This window comes from Montipora capricornis, chromosome 5 (assembly GCF_036669925.1).
Source record: "Montipora capricornis isolate CH-2021 chromosome 5, ASM3666992v2, whole genome shotgun sequence".
Lineage (NCBI taxonomy): Eukaryota > Metazoa > Cnidaria > Anthozoa > Scleractinia > Acroporidae > Montipora > Montipora capricornis.
In genome coordinates this window covers 382501-406885 of record NC_090887.1, presented here as the reverse complement: position 1 = coordinate 406885, position 24385 = coordinate 382501, and the positions used below count along the sequence as shown (strand labels likewise).

The 24385-nt window shown below is 36.0% G+C and overlaps 1 protein-coding gene across 5 annotated transcripts in view; it reads right to left on the bottom strand.

Annotated features, from left to right (window-relative positions):
• The window catches only part of LOC138048968 (voltage-dependent L-type calcium channel subunit beta-2-like), a 28909-nt gene that overhangs the window by 4389 nt on the left and 135 nt on the right, over positions 1-24385 (bottom strand). The window contains exons 1-13 of one of the 5 annotated variants that reach the window (XM_068895038.1): positions 24284-24385; positions 24069-24140; positions 10630-10743; positions 10261-10383; positions 10012-10079; positions 9505-9579; positions 5301-5395; positions 4215-4360; positions 3215-3298; positions 1800-1858; positions 1268-1380; positions 823-974; positions 45-140 (exon numbers count right to left, since the gene is read on the bottom strand). The exon at positions 24284-24385 is cut by the window's right edge and continues 135 nt beyond it. In XM_068895038.1, the coding sequence (XP_068751139.1) occupies positions 45-140; positions 823-974; positions 1268-1380; positions 1800-1858; positions 3215-3298; positions 4215-4360; positions 5301-5395; positions 9505-9579; positions 10012-10079; positions 10261-10383; positions 10630-10743; positions 24069-24140; positions 24284-24364 (1278 nt within the window). In that variant the 5' untranslated portion in view covers positions 24365-24385. Of the gene's footprint in view, positions 1-44; positions 141-822; positions 975-1267; positions 1381-1799; positions 1859-3214; positions 3299-4214; positions 4361-5300; positions 5396-9504; positions 9580-10011; positions 10080-10260; positions 10384-10629; positions 10744-13443; positions 13581-16742; positions 17002-19668; positions 19790-24068; positions 24141-24283 lie in introns of those variants that run through there. The other 4 variants (XM_068895040.1, XM_068895041.1, XM_068895042.1 and 1 more) reach the window with 4 other exon arrangements.

Genomic DNA, 24385 nt, shown 5'->3' with positions numbered 1-24385 from the left:
GAGGGTTTGTTACATGTAAAATGCCCCTAATCACTTATACTTACATCACCACACTGTGCTAATTTTTCTGCAGCCACCAGCTGTACATTAAGATGACGTGACTGGGATTTGCCGCGTGTTTTTATGAGCCTTTGCAGCACCTAGTACAGAATTTAATTAGTATAACTGTTATTCAAAATAAACACAGAAAGTTGTGATCAACCACCATTCCTTAAAGCATAGAGAATTCCCATCTTCGGTGTGATAAAGAAGCACGATATTTAAAGCAAACAAGGAGTGGCTGCGTTTAGATGGTCAGTAGTTTTGATCCCTTCAGTTGGTGCATACAAAATACTCATGAATTATTATATGGCTATTGTTTCTGATCGATATAACACACGCTCTGATTGCCTATTGCAGCTCAGCACTAGGGCATTATTCTCCTGTAATGTCCACGGGCCGATTATGAATTATACAAATTAGTTTTTTTTCTTCTTTAGAACTGTTCTGTTAGTCATACAATAAACAACTTAATAACCTTAACCATTCGGTCTTTGCAGCAAAATCTTAAACCTCGGCTGAGCTGTAGCAAGGCCTCAGTTTGAGATTTTGCTGTAACCACCCCACTCTTGGGTTAGTACCCTTGCTATATTTTTCTGGACCCTTTTCATTTTCAAACTTTCTCCCTTTAATGTCAACAGCTTATCAGTGTGAAAGGTGTCTGTATTCTTTGCTGCACAAGGGTTCCAAGGCTGGATTGTCAGGAACCGCGAACCATTTAGGAAGGCACTTAATCTCCAATATGAACTTCTTAATTATCACAAAATAAACCCCAAAATTTACCTTGAGTGAATTAATTTTGATGTAAACTAGCAGTGGAGCTAATGATGTTTTGAAGAGTTGAGTAGGGTGATTGACACTGTCACAGTCTAACACAACCAAGTTCAAACCTCGAGCCAACTCAAATATACGCTCAATCTCAAGCTGTACTTCAGCTGGAAAGAAAAAAGGAGATAACTGTCAGGTTTTCTTAGACCTGATACAGATTTTGGATCAATATGTTTGATGACACGAAAATCTCCTGTATAAAGCTATAAAAACCATTGAAACTATTCATCAAAAGTAACTGTCAAAAGCTTTCAATAAACTAATTTAAGCCCATTACAAAGTTTTCAAGTGAAGATCAAATCTCACCACTAACTGTCAGTGTACCTGAGCACGGGATTCTGTCATTCCTTAATTATTTGTTTTTGTTTATTAATGAAAACCACAAGTTATACAATCATACCAAGCCCCGAAGATTTACTATTTGATCTTTCAAGTAACGTCCTCTTGCTTGGATTTGAAAGGTTTGATCGTTTGGCCAACGTAATATCAGCATTAACACGTGATATTGTTATTCTGCAAAAAAGGAAAAAAAATAAGGAAACAAACTAAAGCAAGTTAAAGGAAGAATGGTTACAGTAAAATTGCTGTGTTAAGTTGAACCTCTGGAAAATTCAACAAAGTACCGTATCTATGTTCACATACTTGACATGTACATTAAATGTCAAATGACAGATGACTGATGATAGATGATGGCAGATGGCAGATGACAGATGACAGATGACTGTGCATATTCAGCAAAACTGATTTTCTGAATGCAACAGCAAATTTTTTTTGAGAGTGAGACTCAATGCACTCAGCGATTACTGGTACTTCATTCACCAATTAATATTATTTTATAGTTTTTTAATTGTCAAGTACATACAGATGTTTCTAGGTACACTGTACAAGTTACACTTGCATGTGAACAGAAAGCACAACTTTAAAAAACGAACCTTCCTGAAAACTTGTGTTTCATATAATCATACAAAGCTTTTTGCATCATGTCCGTGACCTGAAAAAAGGAATAGCAAATTATCGCGAGAGGAAAAAAATCATGGAAAACCAATAATAAATTTTATAAAATAATTAGGATAGTATGGGCACTCTCATTGGTCAATAGATTGTTTTCACGTGACGTCACAGCGGCCATGTTGGTGTACAAGAACAATAGACATTCTCTCCTTTGGGAACCAAACTCTATTTTTATGCATATTCCATGCATACATTTTGTATTGTTTTATACACCAATATGGCCGCCAAGTCACGTGAGTGAAAACCATCTATAGCTGTGTTTAGATGAAAGTATGGAAACACGGCTGTAACAATACACACATTTTGATTCGTTATGTGTTGTAAAGTGCACGTTTCGATTGGCTGGTAGGAAATATGAGCATGTATCAAGAAAATCTGTTTCAATCAAAATGCGAAAAAAGCATTTTCCTTCATTTGTCTTCACAGTATCTTTTGTTTAACCCAAAGCAGATTTCGCCCTAATTTTTCCTTTTCAATAACTACATGGCTTGCTAAGCTTTACAGATATAAATAATAAATCATTGGGAAATGTGGTTGTGAAAGTATGATGAGATCATTCAAAAGGAAATTCTCAATTGAGCCAAAATCATAGCCCGAAAGGTTTCACTTGATCATTGGCCTATTTTTCTCTATCCTACAATACTTGTGAAGGGCAAACTTTTGCTTAGTTGTGTCTGAAACTTTGTGTTTCAATGTGATCATTTTTTCACACTGCCATGGGAACCTCTACTTTGAGCAGAGGTTTTTTGATCGTTTCCTGACTTAGGAAGGCTGAAAAACCTTTGCTCACAGGGTAGGTGCATGTAATCCCATGCAACAAGTTGCCATTTGTGACTATTCACAATTTAAGCAATAGAGGACGTTTTCCGTGTTTCCATAACCTCATCTTAACACTTGAGGGAGTTGGAAGAATTCCAGACAGTTATGCATCTCAGGTTTGGTTAGGGTTAGAGTGATATTTATAGATTTTACTCTGTCTAACACCACATGACTTTGCTCATCAATGGGTTAGGGTTACAATCTTCCTTGTAAATGCTCAAAATGTGCTAAAAATTGTTTTTCAGAACCACCAATTTCAAAATTTGCCCAGGAGAAGCCCCCCAGACCCTAAAAATTAGAGGGGGCATCCCTCGACCCATACCCTCCCCACCCCACACACAGCTGCATAAAAGGTACACTGCGCCTTTCAAATGATATCTCATGCCAGTCACAAAATCATTTTCCTCCCCATTTACTTTTAAATTTATGGATAAGCCCGTAAGCTCTCTCCCCCCGCCCTCCCCCCGATAATAATGAAGCAAAATAACACACTGAAGGTAAATTATCAGTTTGATACCTCATATCCTTTCAAAGAAGGCCCAAGCAACACAATAGGTCTCATTGATGGGACAACATCATATGGAGAAAACTGCTCTTGTTGCTAAAAAGGTTACCAAACATCAGTACGAAAGAAATTAATGTACACATTTGAGAAGCGCAGGTTATAGAAAAAAATTAATACAGAAGTGATACTCACACTGGACATTTTATCGACATTGCAGAGGTCATCCCCGTGTCTATTAGAGACAATTGCTTACAATGTAAAATGTGTACTTGAAATACGGATATTTCTTTCAATCATTGAACAAATGAGCCCAACAAATTGACCTTCTCCCAGCTGAAAGGCTTCATACTGTAGCTCAGTTGGTAGAACATTGCGTCTGGCATAGCAGAGGTTATGGGTTTGCATCCTGTTAAAGCCCCCTGAATTTTTTAGGTGTCTATAATAGACAATTGCTTAAACTGTCCAGTAAGTGTGAGGATCACTACATCTTTATTTAAACATCGATATGATGGTCAAAAAGTAATATTTAAGATTCATAGAGTGAACTAACAAGTATGGCTTACTTTCCGTGAGAGGGTTTAATTTAATTATTAAATCAATTAATTACATTGTTTAGCAAACTAATAAATTTTTTTAACTGTGAGCCTACAGTAACACAATGTTCCCTCCTTGCTAAAAGACAACTACTTCACTCAATAACTGTAACAATCGCTTTAATTTTGCACTGTTACCATATTTCAGAATTCCATTTCTGTAATTCATCACTGAAGTCAGGTTCACGGCCAAACACAAGTGACAGTTATGACTGATGAAAATGTAGCCCTTAACATAACTCATGTAAAATCAAACCAAAAAATGTTGGTTTTCCAAAGGGAAATCTGGGAATATCAGGCAAAAAAATCTGTAGGAACAGAATAGAAAATTGACAAATGCTTGCCACTCAAGGTATGATCTAGGATACATGTATTTGAAGAGAGAGAAACTTCACTGCAACAACAGTGAAAAGACAAACCTTTTTAAAGAATGGTTTTTTTGATTTTCCACCCTGAGTCCCCTGTGAGGTGACAGTGCTTCCGGATGCAGATCGTGGCAATGATCTTCCCGTTGGACTTGAAGGGCTTGGCTCATTATCATAATCCAAACCATTCTCATTGTCAACTGTCATAACCAAAAACTGCATGTTCAAACCACTCAACAAATCTTAACTATCAGTTAAACATATAAATGGTACCTATCAAGTTTCTATACTGAAAAAAAATTCATGTTAGAATCTAGTATCGTCAAAAGAAAAATTACAAAAGTTAAAGGCTTCCTGTCATCCATGCAAATTTGGAGAAAGTAAAATGGCTTACAAGTCTTTTTCATAATGTCCTCTTATTTAATCATCATTCCCGACGGATCGCCCAAGGATGGACACAGGTGCTTCATCAAGAGCTACGTATCATGTTAAGTGACTGGCTGTAAGTAATGTAATTAACACCTTTGTCACAAATGGAGGGTGGGTGCCCAGGTAATTAGAGGATGGTGCTGCCAAACCCCAAGCCAGGAAGGTTAAAAAAAAAAACTTGTAAGCCTGTCCTACCTACCCAAGCACTAAACAAAGCCCCCTTCACCCCAAACTTACAGCCCAGTGGAGTAAACAAAAAAAAAGGTTAATTAAGTAAAAAAATACACAAAAGGGGGTTGGGAGGGGCAATGCTCAGAGAACAAAAGCCTCAAAGCAAGCCACATAACCATGTCACCTGAGCAAAGGAAATCTACAGCTGTACAAACACATGCTTGTGTGCACCAGCTGCTAACCCCTAAAAACCCCACAAGCACTGCACACAAGGCCAAAAGCAAATGTCAACCCAAGCAAACACTAAAAACACACCAATAAGATCTGCTAACACATACAAAATGAGATTAAATGCCATGCTTGTGCCGTGCACAAGGAACTCTGTTGCAAGTCATTTAAACTAACTCAAATGACCCGATCAATAGATATGGAATTGAAATCTTTAGTAGCAAACCCTGTTGACCTCCTCGTAGCTGGTAACATTTAGTCTAAACCAAAAAGGATTTCAAGGTAAATCAGGTAAATTAACAGATCACTTACTCTGTCCTGACAGGGAAATATGCCTCGATGGTGACATGTTAGTTGGAGATTGAGCTTGGTTCACCATGTCACCAAACTGGAAAACATTACCAGACCTGTGAAAGCAGTTCAAGAGCAAAATAATTCTCATTATGCATGTACCCACTGCACGAATCACAAATTTGAATAACCTCTTTGCAAAATAACCAATTAAAGTTTGGCTCCAAACCAAGGAGAACAGAACATAAAAAAAAACTCAAAGTTTTACTTAAATAGAGAGCAGAATCTAATTTCTCGGGGAATTAATTCAATACAATGGTATCAATGGAGGTTATGAGTGCACAATGTGGACAAATTAAAAATATCCTATTAAATTATAATAACTTTTAATGATTTGCTCCAAGGAAGAGAGAAATGATTGTCTCTTATAGACAATTGAAAAATTCAGGTGGCTCCAACAGGATTGAAGTCATCATGATGACATATGCAATGCCAGTGCAATGCTCTACCAACTGAACTACATGTATGAATTAAAAATTGAAGCGCAGCCAGGATTAGGCATATTAAAATACAATAAAAAACGTTCTCTGGCTAAAAATTTTGAAAAAGAATATAAGCTTTCGGCTGTCGATCTACAGCCTTCCACGGATAAAACGTTGAATGTAAATTAGTGAAATATATACAAAAAAGGCGAGATAAAAATGATAAAAAGAACAGAGTAAAGGTATGAAAAATGGTGGCTATTGTTTAAAAAGAATTTTATACTGATTAGGAATCGGCTTAAAGTTATTGTCAGCATGCTTGGTAGAGGAGGTGTGCCAGGCCTCTAGAGTTTTCCTAACACGAAAAGAGCCTTTGTCGATAACTCGAGAATGATTGAAATCAATGCGATGACCGAAAGACCACGCATGTTTCGCAATGTTTGACCCATTAGCACATGTTTTTACATTCCTAACGTGTTCTTTCTTGCGGGTTTCAAAGCAACGGCCAGTTTCACCTATATAACACCAATCACAATCGGCACAAGGTATTTTATAAACCACGTTGGGTTGGTGTTCAATAGCTGGTCTGAATTTAGGAGAAAGGAATTCTTGTTGTAAAGTCTTGAGGGGCTTATTTACAACTCAGATATCGTGTCTTCGAAGAATTCTTGTTAGAGGTTGCGTAACACCATTGATAAAAGGAAGGACAGCAAAACCGTTAGGGTTCTCTTGAGGCGTAAACCATTTAAAAAACATGCCAACCAATTCTTCAGGTGAAGGGATGGCATGTGTGGGTGGTTTGGAAAATTTCTGCTTTGATGCTCTACGAGCCAACAACTATCCCTCCTTTGTTATTTCCAATATCTTAAAGCAGAAATTTTCCAAACCACCCACACATGCCATCCCTTCACCTGAAGAATTGGTTGGCATGTTTTTTAAATGGTTTACGCCTCAAGAGAACCCTAACGGTTTTGCTGTCCTTCCTTTTATCAATGGTGTTACGCAACCTCTAACAAGAATTCTTCGAAGACACGATATCCGAGTTGTAAATAAGCCCCTCAAGACTTTACAACAAGAATTCCTTTCTCCTAAATTCAGACCAGCTATTGAACACCAACCCAACGTGGTTTATAAAATACCCTGTGCCGATTGTGATTGGTGTTATATAGGTGAAACTGGCCGTTGCTTTGAAACCCGCAAGAAAGAACACGTTAGGAATGTAAAAACATGTGCTAATGGGTCAAACATTGCTAAACATGCGTGGTCTTTCGGTCATCGCATTGATTTCAATCATTCTCGAGTTATCGACAAAGGCTCTTTTCGTGTTAGGAAAACTCTAGAGGCCTGGCACACCTCCTCTACCAAGCATGCTGACAATAACTTTAAGCCGATTCCTAATCAGTATAAAATTCTTTTTAAACAATAGCCACCATTTTTCATACCTTTACTCTGTTCTTTTTATCATTTTTATCTCGCCTTTTTTGTATATATTTCACTAATTTACATTCAACGTTTTATCCGTGGAAGGCTGTAGATCGACAGCCGAAAGCTTATATTCTTTTTCAAAATTTTTAGCCAGAGAACGTTTTTTATTGTATTTTAATATACATGTATGAAGCCACACAGTTGGGAGCAGGTCAATTTGTTGGGTTCATTTCTTTCCGTGTAAGACAAGATGAAAGAAATCCTAATTTGAAGTTGATAACTAAAATAGGTTAGGACTACAGGAGGTCCCATACGATGGTAATATCAACCATTGGCAGTAAGTCTATTTTGATGTGGGGGGAAAACCAGAGTGCCCGGCAGAGAAAAACTCTCGAGTCAGGTAGCAATAACCTTAAGCCTCAGCTCACACACAATTGTAATCTGAGGTGGGAGGAGAGGATGATCATACATGTAGGACCTTACTCTTCATCATCCTTATCCTGAAGACTCAGGCCATTAATTTTTCAATGCTAGAGCAGCTACAGTACTGCTCAAAGGTAAGTTGACAGTCACTTGCGAGTCGCGAAACTCGACTCGAGACTTGATTTTGATCCTCAAAAATTTTGAGAATCGAGTCTTGAGTCGAGTTTCGCAACTCACGAGTTGAGTCTTTTGAGTTTCGAGTCGAAAAAAATAATGAGCTTGATGCTTGACTGATCTCTCGAGAAATAAATTAGACAAACAAAGCGCACTTGCGTGTTGTACATGCGTCGAAAAAAGCGAGTCGGATATCAAGTGCGAGTAGTTCTGTTGACAAAATATGCACACAGTTCCCGTCGCTCGTTTCCTCAAAGGATCAATGAATAATCTGTTGCGATCATTTACAAAACAGCTCTCTTCACAATCGACTTGAACATGCTACGTTTGACTTTAAAGTTAAAACCTAACGCTTTCTTTACCCTGATAATAAACATTATCGATCATTGAATTTAAGCAAAGAGAACGTAATGCAATGCCTCGAGCAAGCGATCTCAAATTTACGAAGTTGTGAATTTTTTCAACGGTTCTCCCATCGCATTATTGGTCATATTGGTAAATCACGATTGGTTGTTTTAAATAAAGTGAGGTTGCCTGGTTCCAAGTTTCGCGAAAGTTGACATATGCAAATTTCACTTGCGGATGAAGTTACCCTCAAGCGGATGTCACGCAATGCTTTGACTTTCGATTACAGTTTATTTCAATTATTTTACCTACTTACGAAATCATCAGAGAATATTTCTAAAGTAAGAAGAATAGCTTCCACTGTGTAGGAACGAATCAGACACTGCAGGCATATTTACAAGTGCTCAAAAATTTGTAATTGTGGAAGTACACGCGCAAGCCTGACGGTCTGAATAATTGCGTATACCGGTGCGAGTTTTTAGAGCATGTTATATTTTCTCTTTCGATTCTCGACATCCAAAACGAGCAGAATTGCGACCATAATTGACCATTCATCTTTTGATGATTTTGATGATAGGTAGTATTTGGAATTCCAGTTTGTTGATATTACAATGCCAACTTTCGAACGAGGCCCCTTTTTACTCTGATAAATTACATGTCCGTGGTCATTTTGCTAGTTTGTGACTGGGTTTGTGCCTGGGGAACGCATCGGAAACTCGTGTATTTTTTTCAGAACAAGTGAATAAGATCGCGACGTTATTTTTCTACATGCCGAAGGATAATGAAGATAATATTTTTTCGCGGGCCAAGAACACTGAAAGCTTGCTTAGAGTCGACATGAATATTGCGTACAAAGGCTCCATTAGCGTAATTGTTCATTTCTTCGAGACATAAATCGCTTTCTCGAGTTCTTCTCGAGTTTATGCATATTTCAAAGTCCATCTTTCTCGACTCTCGATTCTCGACTCTCGATTCTCGAGCCTCGATTCTCGAGCCTCGATTCTCGCGTCTCGAAACTCGAACGTCTCGACCTTCACGACGCAAGAATCGAGTCGAGACTGTCAACTTACCTTTGAGCGGTACTGTATCTCTCCTAACTTATATAAGGGTAAGATTCTTAAAAACACCCTTTTTTAACCTAAGGCCTCAAAAGTACATGTAAGGTGCACTGATCACAAAAAAATTATTATCGTGAAGGTACAGTAGAAGCATCTTTAATCAGTGTAAAGCGTTATTTGTAATCACGCCAACAAATTTCAATGAATTGTATGGTCCTGTATCGCATTCAACTTACTTGTAAGGAATTTAAAGATTTCAATATTTTGCAGTTCAAATTTCAGTCTAACGTATTCTAATTAATTTTTATAATTATTTACCCTTGAGTTGATTTGCTTCCCTTTCCTCCGACCCCACTCAGACCTATCTGCTGAAGTGAGTTCAACTTGCTGGGGCTGTAAACAACGCCAAAAATATTTTGTTAATTATGACGATCCAAATCAACTTGACTTTCTTGCAGCCAGTCCAAATTAATTCTTTTCTGCACAAACAGAAAGGAGTTGGATTAAAGCGTGGAAGGAAAAAGTCACAGAGGTATTTTCCCAGACTTTCATCAGTTCCTTTGGCCTTTGGATGAAATCCACCATCTTGCCCTCACGTTACTGAACTTAAAGCAACAATATATTTGTGCAATGACACATTTATGTAAACCTTTCCTCTGCCATCTGCAATTACTGACAACATATCCCAGATACCAGATAATAACAAATTAAACTGGTGCACATGGGAGTTAGAAAGATTGCTGACAAAGTGGGTAAATCCGGCCACCCCCATTTACGGGGATAAACCCGGGTCAAATTTGGGTTGATGATGATGATGACACATACCTTGGTATAAATCCAATATCGCACCCTTCTTTTACTACTCGACCAATCCACCAGTCATCATTAAATTTCTATTGAAAACAAACAAAAATGCACAATCTTATTTAGTGTAGTTTTGTATCAATGATCTTTTCATATGACCTCTGAAATACTATGCATGTCCTACAGCATGATTGTGATAATTCAATATTATTGTTATTGGTACCTCAGTCAACAATGGTGATTTCAAAGAAGAAGCAATAATGTTATTACCTCTTTGACATGAAGAAAATCTTTGGCATCGAATGACACGGCAGCACCATGCACAGGTGAATCGTCATCAGCACTTCCATCATAAGGGATATTTGTTCTGACAGCAAACGCAACTTGCTTAGACTAAAGACAAACCAAAAATAATACATACAGAATTTCAGTAGTCAAATTGTAAATTTTAAGAAAAAACAACAAATTTCCACGACATAGACCCATATCACTCAATGTCCAAACAAAAGATTTTGCCCGTCGAACCTCTCATTCAATGTGAGGCTCGATGGGCAAAGACAATGCAAAGACAAAGCCTTTATTCCCCAATGACTTCAAAATGGCCGCCGAGTGATAAAGGTGAACATTATTATAACTTACCCGTGCAGCTTCCAAGGCATCTAAAGCTCTTCTCTGTAAGTCTCGCCTGGTATTCTCTCTCTCTTCAGATTCTAAACTGCTTGTGTCAGATGTCCGGTATTGGTTTTCAATGTCCTGTGAAATACAATGCAGGTCAAGAAAGAAAGGAATTAAGTTGTTAAAATTCAAGCAACTACATGTAACACCAACATTTCCAACTTATATACTTATTATTACATACCTAAGGAACTCCACAATCTGATAGCAATTCACACACTTGATGCTAATGTACATGTATTTTGCACACAAACTAGTAATTAGACGAACACTACGCACACTTGAATAAAATAATCCTCTGTGTACGTCAAAAAAAGTAGCCAATTTCTTTGTTGTTTTTGTGTGTGAACTTAAGAATACTAACATTGCAACAATATTGATTAGACAAGGTTGTACCAGATCACATATTAAAAGCCCCTACACTTTTTAATCAACAAAACAAGCATGGTCTTTCATCAAGCATAAAGTTAGAAGTCCTTGCAATTTTGCTTCTTATGAACTGCAAAAGTTGAATAAATTTGCCAAAATTGTCTCTATGAGATGACAACACAGACAGTGAGACTGTTTTGACTATAGTCATCTATAGTCTATAGGTTATTCTCAGCAAAGAATAAATATTTAGTCTAGGGACACTTCAGTTATCCTAAATAATCAGTTCCTTTTAGTGTTTTCAATGTTCAGACTTGACTCTTGTGATTTTGCACAAAAGAAGAGCACAATAACTAATAACTAATACCTTCACTGACAGGTAACCAGTTCTAATCAACAACAAAATAACACAGACAGATCAACAATGACCTTGAAATTAATAATAGTTACAGTAAATAACTTCAACAACACAAAGGAATAATAAACAATTATTCCATGAGCCCGCATTGGATACGAGATGGTAAATAGCCAATGAGGCGCATAGCGCCGAATTGGCTATTACCAATCTCGTATCCAACAAGGGCGAATGGAATAATTGTTTTATAAATTCTCAACCTTCGGTTTTGCTAAATTTTATGTGAGTTTAAGAAACGATCACAAAGCGATGTGATTTCCGGGTGCCAAAAATTTTATGCTGAGCGACGTTTGCCGCATTCATTTCCATATAAGGTCAAACCCAGGTACAATGGCTGATAACCGAGATCCAGTGATCCAATGAGAAAGCTAGAATTGCATTATCCGAGGTTGCAAATTTAATAAGTATTAGTATGTTCACTTCTTCAGGAATGAAAATGCCAGCCAGATTTATACCAAATTTGGACATGAAATTTCAAGAAACTTATCAAATACTTACTTCATAAAAAAAATCAGCAATCAAACAATAAGCAGTTCATTTCTCAGTAATTATGTGTTTTAAGAGAGTACAACACCATCAACTCTTTTTTTTCAAGTAAATACACTGTACTTCAATAATTATTGTACAACTTATCACATGCTTGCTGCATTCCAAAATAGCTTATGGAAATGCATTTTCTCCGCAAAAGAAAGTCATTATAGTTTTACATAATTTCTTGTATGATGATGCACTGACAGATTCTTGATTTTCATTTTTGCTGTATAATTTTATTAGTTTGCTTGGTTTCTTTGTGTTCCTTCCTTCTAGTTTCTCCCCTTGTAATAATGTTTTTTTTGCCCTTATTGTGCAACATACATTGTTTTATTTGCTCCTTTTCTATAGTTTTGTCATCTTTCCATAGATATGTATAGTTGACCATGATTATTGTAATTAGTTTTCTGTCACTGTTGTGCATTTAACAAATCAATGCGCTTTAGTGTTGTCTGTACTCTAATCAACAACGACATTCGTCATCACAATGGTCAAAATGTTGCAGATGCACTCATGTTTTTTTAACCACAACTAAGAAAGAGCAAGCAGTGTCTACACAGTCATGTAACTTTCTTGCAATAATTATTTGTATCTAACAGGCCATTACAACAAGAGAAACTGAAACACAAGCAGGGTTGTCTAGACTCTTATCGACAACTGCAAATTAGCCAATCAGATTGTGAGATTACAAGCAATGGTGATATTGTTATTTTTTCATTTTTTGGAATCCTAGTTGTTTTTTAGTCGTAAGTGTACTTTTATGTCAGAATTTTATTTGCTTTAATAGTGCATCCTGTGAAGAATAAATCAGACTACAGGTGCAAGGAGTCAACATTAACAACAAATATTACAAATAAAAATTTAATTATCACAAATGTCAGGAATACATGTAATTCCTATACAATGTATATTCCTGACAGAATGAATGAAACCTTACACGTAGACTGACAAATGCTACAAATGGAATAAAATATATTATTTATATGCAAAGAGAAAATAACAAGGAAGTCCTGTTTTTCTCATAAAATTTGAGATGTCAGTAGTTGGAACATTTGCAAATGGTGACGTGTAAGATTCAATTCATTAATGTCACATTTCCATTTGAATCAAGTCTTAAGCAATGGATACCCAAAAAGACTCATGAAAACATTCAAAACATCTTGTTTAGCCACAAATGTAATGTATGCATGAAAAAAAAGATGACATTGCCTTCCCACTTTTACTGTATGTGTACATTATAATAATAATAATAACACAATCACATCTACATGTATCTTTGTCATCAATACTAAAAACACTGGTGAGTTATACATGTATGCCTTCACAAAAACAATTCACAAAAAAAGTCATTTTAAAATAATACAATTACGTATAGCGCTCAAAACTGAAAACATGGCTTCACATTACAGCACATGTCAAATTGAATGCATTTTACAGAAAGTTACTGGAAAACGAGAACTCACCCAGTCATAAAGTAACATATTGGCTTCTGAAGACGGACTCGACATGCATATAAAACAATACCAATGATTAAAACCTTCTGGATTTAGACTGTCTTCTCTGTAACCAAACATGCATGATAAATCGTATGCGAAAGAGAATAATAGCTTGCGATGTCACTTCCCACCCAACTTCACTCAATATGCAAATGTGTTCAAAACTAACAAAATATACATGTACAATCCACATAATCACACAATTTATTAAGTAACTGGCAATTTTGTTTATGCCCCTCCAAGTGTAAAAATTGGCAGGAAAAAAACTACATGAGCCTAGCAAGCACTTACAGTAAACAAAGATTTTCAACAGTGCCAGTACTGACAAATTCTGGTAGTTTACAAGAAATTACACAATTTGCTCCCAATGACAATAGAAAGTGTGTAACAAAAATGCATGCTCTTCAATCAAATCTGTGAGTCACCACAAATTTAATATGTAAAGAAAATATCTTATTACAATCTTCCAGAAAATATCAATAAAGTTTATATGAGATTATGAGAGACGTTTAGTTCTAGCTATTACCATCAAATGGGTTTAAAACGATACTGTTGCAGAAAAAATTATGCCGCTAAAAGACTTTTAATCTAAAAATCTTCAGGATAAATTATTCATTATCTCCTTGCTTTGAGAATAGGATTCATAAATAACTAATAAATGTTAAAAATTGATTGAGTTGAAAGAGAATTTTTGGTTTTGCTATGACACCAGAGATCACCAAGACTTTTACTGTAAAATTAGTAAAGAATAAATCCAAAAAAAGCTTTAAAAATAACACACTGAACAAAAGCCCCTCACATACCAATACAAATATAATTACATATAAAAATTATATAGTCTTAGAAAAACTCGGGTGAGAACATTTTTCTTTGGATAATAATATAGCACTTTAAAACTCTACAGAACTAAAAAATAATTATTAATTGGCAAAGACAAAACAAGACCTCCATCCAACAAACAAGCAGAAAAGACTATAAGCAAAGGTCCATTTTTGACGATAATAATACTTGAATGTGTCATTTATAGTTAAAAACTTTCTAAAAGATAGTTATTTTGAAAACTGCAGAAGGGAAAACTGAAAACCAGGATACATGTACACATCTTGAAAACTGAAACATGTATCCATAATTAATACAGCTCTTTATGCTGTGAAATTCACATGCCTATACACTCAGGCGACCAACAAACAGTTTTCAAATAAAATCCTGTTTTAGAAATTGTACCAGCAAATCAAACCATCTAACCTACTAAGATTGAACTGGAATGTGCTGCACTAATCAGTACAACAATAGAGGAAAGTGTGAGCTTCAAAGCAAATATTTCAAATTAATTTACCATTAAAAATATTTCAATGCAACAAAAAAATTAATGTACAGAGGCTTTAAGTAAGAAGGTAACCCAACTTTCCTTCAGAGAAAGTCAGGGAAGCAATGGCAAGCTTCGTTTGACTGTCCGCCAGGAAACAGAGCTCTGTACATAATGCACCCAGAGATCACTAAATAATTTATAATTTCAAAGAATCAAAATTAGACTGACATAGACTCCAAAACAGTTTTGGTCCCCTGGTGAACAGCAGCATGTATTTAAAGGAAATGCAAACAACACAAATGATTGGTTTAAAAGGAGGATACCATGCAGTGGATCACGTCCTTGTTTTCATAAATACCTCCTTCTAATCTTGTTTGCCTGGTCTATTAATGGCCAGGGTGAAAATACGGAAGAATACTGAAGAAAATCTGAGATTTACTCCCAGCAATTGAACCATTGAAATAAAATTAGATCAAATCTGATCATTAATGTGGGCCACAAAGGAAGCCATAAACCAAGAACAAGTTGGAGGTCAGGCATACATTGCTGTGGCATTTCTGATTTTGAGTTGCAAAGTGTTTGGCTTATGACATCAAAGAAGGAATACTAGGCTTTTTACTACATGCAACTTGGCTGTATACCAACTGTCAGCTGATTAGCTAAGTTATTTTCCACATTAGAAGCTAAACCTTAGGCATAAAAATAATGGTCAAAATGTTTCTTCTAGATTTACCTGCCAACAGATTTTTGTCAGAAATATAGAAGTCAAGTTGCACTTCTTAATCACTCTGTATTTCTATGAGATCAAAATTTCAAGGAAACTTACTAAGAAAAAGCAATACAAAGATACATTGTGTCTATCACAGTGCCTATCACCTCAACACATATTTTCACTTTATTTATTCTCAGAAATCGTCCCACATACATTGTGTTGTTTTTAGAACCTTTCGATTGCAATTTCACTTTTTTATTGGCTTTAAAAGACGGGAAAAGTGGTTATACTTTGATCAATAACCAAGCAATGAAGAGGAATGGGTTTGATACCAGGTTGCAGTCACAATTTAATTTGCACTGCAGTTTTCAAAGAACTATCTCAATGCAAAGCAGTTTGTGACGTCAACCCAGATTTGATATGCTTGCTTCCAACGTTTGAGAGAGAATTGAAAAAACTAAACTGCTTGAAATTCAAATCATGCATTTAAAAATGGCGAATTTATCATGAGTAGATTATAAGAGTTGCTATAGCTACAAATGAAATTGGCCTACAAATAAAAGCCATTAATTAACGCTGGCCAACATACTACTAAAATAATTAGTAACCTTATTGAAACTGAAGGTACGTTGACTGCTGTTAGAACAATATAGATGATCAAAAGTAAAGATGAAAATCACAAAAAGGGATCTTCACTTCAAAGTACTTCCAACTCACAGCATTAAGATATACAAGAGGTCTCTACCTTGTGAGTCAGCTTGCACATGAAATCATAACCTGTGACCACCATTTAATGCTATCAACTATATTAAGTTTTTGTTAAACTGTGTTTAGAGCGGATTGCATGTTGTAAATCTAATTATACACATACATTTGAAATGATTTGAAACACTACACAAAAATTGTGATGCAAAATGCAAAAGCAGGTAACACATGTACCTGCTCTCACAACAAACACTCTTGTATGCTAATTCACCCTTCATTTAACATACATGTCAATGACAAAAATAAAAAAAGATTAAAATAAATTTGCTTGATATTATCATGATCAGAATTATTTCCACCCACTGACAGCACATAAATATGAAAAAAGTAAAGCATTGAATAATACTATGTACATGCAATGTAAGTTAAGGAATTGCCAAAAGTGTTCCACTTCTACTAGTCAGGAACAACTTTAAGTTTGGCATGGACAAATGTGACTTCTAAATTTTGTTTCAATTCTCTACATTCTAAGGAACTTACCATTGCCAATAAACAAAATTTAAGCAAAGCAAAAGAACAAATTGTGTCAAGGAATTTGTTTCAAGCCTTGGCTCATGAATGGCTTTGGATTTGAAAACAAACTTCACTTATGTCTTGTGGCAACAAAGCTTGTGCAATGTTGAAGATCAATGTTGTGTTATACTTCCACAAAATGTCTCCTCAAATATTATTAGCAAAAGCCAAATAAATGCCCAAGACAAACTAGTTTTTCCAACATTATGGCTCCAACACAACACTACATGTCAATACTTCCTGTAGGGCCTCAGCTGCAATGCACACATACAGTTAACAAATTCTGTTTACATTTTGCCAACACTCCAGCCACTGTGATTGGCTGTCCTGACAATTTATATCAAACTTGGTTCTGCTTTGGTTATACTTTGAAATTCCAACATTGCAAATTCAACAACAGTCATTAATACGTTATTCAAGGACCTAAATAACACAAGTTCCCCTGATTGTTAAGACAGCATAAGTAGAATATGGTGCAAATTTGTGGAGAATAAAATTCAGTTAAAACTTGGAGTGGGCCTTTAATTTAACCATTCAACGACCACCAGAAACTTCTCATTAAATATGTATGCAAACAATAGGAATTCTTCTAAGCAACAGTTTAGCAATAAAGTTATTGGGGCTGAAAAAAGGCTGCTGAATTAAAATCATTCAGAACTTTTACCTTCTAGTTTTCAGAAAGGCAAGAACATACGTATGTGTCCATTATAGTAAAAGAATCTCTGTAAAGAGTAACTATAACTAAACATTACATTGATATTATGACTATTATTATTATACAAGAAATGGATATTAAGCAGTCACCTGCCAACCAAATGTGTATAAAACATTCATAACAAAACTCAGCATGTGTTAATTTTACATGTGACAAAACATTGCCCTGGCAGTGCCCCATGAGAAATACATGTATAGCAACTTTAGAAAAACTGCTTTATAAAACAGAAAAATCAGAATTGCTTTATCAGCAAATTCAAACAAGTTTGATTACGCAAATGCTGTCTAAGCAGTAACTAATAAGGTATATAAACACAATTAAAATTCTACCAGGCAAAGGCAGAATCCAAAGAAAAACTGCCATGATTTCAAAAATTATGTAACAGTGTACATACACTGTAGGGAGACACGCGATGTGTTTTGCACAGATCAGATTTTTAATTTTGGCCAAACAAAGTTGTAAAAATTGAATAGAAAGGGAAAAAAAAACATTAAAAGAGTTGTTTAAATGCTGCACTTTTATAAAAGCCTAAACCTTATTGAGAGCATCCTCAAAGTGTATTTCTTCAGTTCAGTCTTTCATTTCATTGCCTCAATTTGGAAAGCTGATTCAACAACAGCAAAAGCTTGTAAATTCTGATGTGATTCCATTTGATTATAGTATTATAAGGTGCCCGGAAAAAATCCTCTTTGGAGGCTTTTAAAATAATAATTGTCTGGAATAATGTCTGGGAGGATGCTATTGATATGGTGAGTTATCTAAACTACAGTCTAACAGATGTAATTGAAATCACAAATCTCTTCTCAGCTGATTGAACAGAAATACAGTACCACGCTTTTCAACATGGATAATTCTGTATAACTGTTGGTCTAGCTGTTACAATGTATTTTGCAGATGACAGGAACACAGATGTTGAAGCTACCAAACTATTCTACCCTTCTTCTATTAGCATTTCCTGTTTCAATTGTCCAAACTCATTTCTGAGCATTGCTCTTAAAACCATTCTTAGACTAGTAACTTTCGTGAGAGACTGACAGTTAATAACTCGCCCATAAGTGAAGATGTTAGCTGCACTTAAAACAATAACAATATGAAGGCACTTACAGAACAGAACACAGTGACACCTCTTCAAATATATATCAGTTTACTAGTAAATTGCAACAGACCTACTGAATGTACAGTGTACATATTAAATAACTCTGCATTGATCAATTCCACTCTTGCAAAAGATGACACTTTACAGACTTACTCACACTGGATAAAAGCAAAAAAAAAAAAACTTACAATTTTTGGAATAGCAAGTGAGCTTGAAGTAGACATGATTGCAATGAACAGGCACCAACTAATGTCCACGTATCTGTCTTGTAGATTGTGTAAATGGTGCAGTTGATATCACAAGCAAATTCAACAGAAAGAGACTCACATTTTTTAATGAAATATTTGAGAAACTAGAATCTCCTAAGATAAGGAATGAACAATGCTATTAAGTCCAGAACTTTCTCAAGTCCAGAGACAGAAAACGGACGGATAAACAAAGAATTTCATTTGAATTTGTATTGTGTCTCGCTGTAAACTTTGCCCATTTATTAAAATGAGTTAATTAAACAATGGAAACTGTCATAAGTACCTATCAGAATATATTCTAAATAAAAAAAAACTTATAAATGCCAGGGCCGAAAATAGATTTCTCCAGTTTTATAGAGAATAACTCAAGGATGAATGAACAAAGGAGCCTAAAAAATTTTGACAACTCAACCACACTAACACAAGGAACAGATTTTCTTCCTGTGTAATTACATGTTTCACAATACATGTAATATGACTATAGATTTTAATTGTTTAACTATTTGCAAGTGATGTTCAAGGGTTCTATAATACTTTTGCAAGTTTGAAAGCACAGTTGCATTAAAATGTTTCCTTCCTGTTCAAAAATAATTATAGACATTGCTACTCTAATTACAATTTATCTCCATCAGGATTGAGGTGAAAACTTTGTTTTAGGAACACATTCATGACAGCTCTTTGTACTTTCCCCAACAGCATGCAGACTTGAAAAATTCTGAGATATGTTTGGCAAAAACATAATTATGTATATGAACCACTAATCATCTGCTTGCTCCCACAACAAGATCTCATCTCAAGCAATAATCCTGGCACATAGGCATGAACAAAATTCACCTTGCTTTTCTTGGCAGAAGGGAACATTGTTTTTCCGCTCCAAAATCAACTTCTGTACAAGTGCTGTTTGCAAACAACTCAACAGACCAACAGACACTTTAAATTTAATCTTCTGTCTTTTATATATATTATATATTCACACAAACAATTTGCTTATCAATCTGTCAGTTAACAAGGTGTGTTTTACAGATCACTATGTATCAGTTTACACTGTACATACTGGGTGCTTGTATTTGGTACTACTGAAAAACAAAATTGCAATAATCAGTCTAATTTTTATAAAGTCAACATAGAATCCAGACTTTAACACCTGAAAAGGTTATCAAGGGAAGTAACTTCCGAGCTCAACATAGCCTAGCCAAATCACTGAAATGAACAAGACTTGCTAATTTAATAACTAATGTTAGTAGTGCTGTTTTTGAAAAACAGTGCATGTTGATTTTACATGGATACATTTAAGATTACAAAACTGCTGAAAACAACCAGGATACACTTGTGTGCAATTTCAAGCCAAGATACAATGTAGCATTCATAAAAATGGAAGAGATTCTTTGAATTGTAACTTTATAAGCTTTACAATTCTCCAAACCTGAGTTGCATTAAACTACAGTATGTCATATTGTAGAAGAAAGAGTCAACTTGTGTAAACACTCAAATTTGTTGAAACAATAACAAAAAAAATTCAAATCATCTCCAAACACAGACACTTCTTTGCTCCGCTTACTAAGTTTGCCTCCAAAACATAGAATAACTGGAAATAATAGATCAATATAATACCTACATTGATCTGTATTTAGGGTTAGGGTCACCCTTAATCCTAACCATAACCCTAAAACCTAACCCTACTCAGAGATTGGATGTTTTTATTACTTAAGAAGAAAACCTCTCAGAGAAGAGGGCAGAACCAACAAAACAACAAACTAAAGTTACATGTGGTGCTGGATTTGCAGGACCGTAGGGAAGGGGGTGCAGCTGCAGAGGTCCACTTTTTTGCTGACCAATGATTCAAAAAAGTGAATTGATTAAAAATACATATAGTATGATTCTGTTCTGATTCACTGTTTGTGTAATAAAAATGAAGTGCAAGTGCTCTAAGACAGCTAGCCAGCATAACACAAGAGAGGCTCTCTTTACTTCCCCTTATGCACATCCACTATCTAACAGACATTGATCTGGAAGTTTGCTAAGAAGTACCCAAGGAGGTTTCAGCTTGGCACACTACTGAAAGTGCTGATCATCATGGTTTGCTGCAACAAACCCAGTGAATAATAGGGATTTTCAACCTTATCTCTATTTTTGTTCTTTTAATTAAAATGGTGACATTATTTTGTAAAACTGTAAAATATATACGTAATGTAGTCTCTGCAACAAAAAAAATCAATTTTGAAGTTCAAAAGTTTGAGTAATATCCATGTTTTTAAGTTTGGCTTTTGGCTGCCTTTTTTCATATAATACTGCCTTCAGAATGCACGAAATGCAGTCTCAGACAACCCAATTTTCAAAATTTCCCTGGGAGCATGCCCCCGGCCCCCCAAGAGGTTCACACCCCCGGGACTGTTAAGAATCCCAACTGGCTGAGGCAAACCAGTTGGCTATTTACAAATGTATCCGAAAAGTTGAACCAGGGACCACCAGGAACAAATTCCACAAGTGGTCAGAACAAGTCTTGAACCTGGGAACTCCAGATCTCAAGGCAAGCGTCCTAACCACCAGGCTGCACTGGATCGCACGGTCCTTCCGCTAAAAAACCTGCCTACAGGTCTGATCTGGCAATCAATCATTGGCCATGTTGGCGGTGCTCTTACTACTGCACAGATCCCCACTTAAGAATAAAGTACATAACATTTCTGCCCAATTTCTTTCACACTCACTAATTGACTTATTTCATTATTATCCTTTCATTTCTCTTCTTTTTTGGCTTAGATACTCCAAATATAACTGAACATGCAGGAGTACAACAGCATTCCCCTAGTACTTTAGCAAATAATGTGAGGGACAAAATAATGATATAGATTCACCATCCAATAAGAGAAATCAGTGGGATGAGGGAGTGTCACACCACACTGGTTTCAAAAGGCAGTAAGTGGCCATATACACAGGGTGCTAAAACAGTTTTTTCTTCCAACAAGGCCAAACAAGTTCCAGCAGGCAGACATGGCTATTGCATTAATGAGTCGCAAGGCCATTGTAAGTATCATCTGAAATAACCCACCTTACACCATTAACTCAACCTACAAGGTATTTCTCTCTAAAAAATTAACTAACACCAAAAATATAATAATAATTGAAATCAATAAAAGATATTGGCCAAGACTTAGAAAGACAGTTTCCAGTCCAAATGACATTTTTCCCCCACAATGAAATATAATTTTCAACTGCAGAACATCCTTGCTATAGAAACCAAACATTAAATTGGTATTAAAACTAGAAAGTTCAATGAAAAACTTGTTTTCATAGCCTGAGAACAAGCTCTCTCATGGGATGCAGGTGGGCGGGTGAGGAGGAGAGAGAGCTTGCGATCATGTCTCGTAAATTTCAATTCCGCCCCCAGTGCCCGCATCCTCTAAGGTGTTGAGCTGTAAAAATCTGACCAATCAGATCTTACCAGATATATGAACCCAATGTAAATAAACACCTAGCAAGGATTTTTCTAGGATCGCATGGCGAACAGAACAGTCTCCAAAGAAGCTTTGTTTGGGAAGGAAACCAAATGGTGAAAGTCCTAATGCTTATTGTAGATGCTGTAAAATTTCCCAAAGGACAAACAACCAAAACTGGTTGATGCTCTTTCACTTTAAGAGCAGCAGCGGCAACATAAACCTGGAAATCAAACTTTTGTTGTATCCTGTCGGTAAAACAGATAGGACATCTCTGCCCTGAAGCAAAGCTTCCACCGCCTGACACTGTTCGGGTCTTAAATTCAATGGAGACTTCAAATGTAATGCAAAAATTCACGCAAGCTTTACAGATAAAATCCTCACTGTCTGCCATTTTTAATTGTGTTGAGAAATTGCGCGCATGAAAGGTATAGTATGTCATCACCTGATCAAATTGGCCAATCAACATTTTCACATCCACTTTTTGGATGCAGATATTCAAATTTACGAGACATGATTGCAAGCTCTCTCTCTCCTCCTGGCCCACCCACCTGCACCTCGCAAGAGAGCTTGCTTGCAGGCTATTGTGTTCACTAAATGTGACACTCAGAATTATCTTATAGCGTCACTCCATCACAATCCTCAAATCAAGCACATGCACCCTGTTATACCATGCACAGTCCTAAAAAAATTAGCACTTGATGGTGAAGTTTTAGTCTTTCGCATAAAGATATATTTTCAATCACAAATTAATATTCTACTCAGAAATATGAATTGCAAAACCTCAGAGATAGAGAATTCAAATAGTTTTCACAAAATAGCTTCAGAACCATCACGATGCAATTTTTTTACGACACCCACGCACTCTGTGATATACACAAAAAAATGATTGTTCATCTTGACTCTGCAGTCTTAACATTAACCATGATGTTCATCTCACTTATTTACCATTAAAGATTCAAAAATCAGTAATCTACCAAAAATACAGTTGGCAAACAAGAATATTATGTAAGTAGTTTCAAGGAAAATGACGCCAAATTTGTTACTGAGAAACTAAAAATACTGATAAAAAGGTCAAGACACTTCTCCAAGGTTTTAAACATTTTCAATATACAGCTAAGGAGGCAGTCCAAACAACAGTTATTGTTAAAGACAACAATAAAAATAATTATTATTATCGGCTCTCCCAACATCAGTTTTAAGTCGTCTTAATATTACTAAAAAATAATGTTCGCAGTAAGACTGCATAGCTTAAATGTCAAACAAAAAATAAAAAAAATGTCGATGGAATTACAGTGAGCAAACGATGCCTAAGAATATGTACGGATCAAATTCCCTCAACGGCAAGGAAATGGAAGTCAAAGTATTTTGCCGTGCGAAAGCCAATGAGATCAGTTCGATTGTAAACAAGCACGGTAATGCTCTCAGCAAAACACCGCACGTTACAATCCGGAAAGCTTATTGCTCTCTTTCGGAGAATTCGAAAATAAACCACTAAAACTTTGTAAAGGATTTTAATTCCTTAGCACAACATCTAGCCGAGGGAATAATAATGTAACAGCGCTTAAAATCTGACTGCTATGAAAACTACACAGTCTGTTCTTTTCACGTATTAATATGCAAGTTTGCCGACCTGAACGGCCAATTTCAGGCAGGCTCGCGTTATTCTAAAAACAAAATTGCCTTTTACAAATGCCTTCCAGTTACAGCGATAAACTCCGGGTAAACAACAACATTTTCTACGGGCTTAACTTTAACTTAGTGCCGAATTAAGACTTAGAAAGCATGACTATATATATATACCTTCGGAAAACCATCGATTCCCGGCTTGTAAATGTATGTTCCAATTCTTGGCGTGTACTGCCGATCCCAACCCTAAATGATCAAACGAGAAACCCCGACTTCATCACTCTGCCAGGCAGATAATAACCCAAATAAACGTCAAGCGCTTTCTCGTTTCGCTTACGGCCGTCTTGAATATAATCGCTGAAGGGAATACAACTGGCTTCTAAACCAACCTGTTCTTGAACATCGCTAGCAGTTGACAATGAGTGAGTGGAGCTCGCTCTGTCATAAGGGTCTCTAGGATTCTGGGCCATCACTCGGTCTTAGCAAAAGAA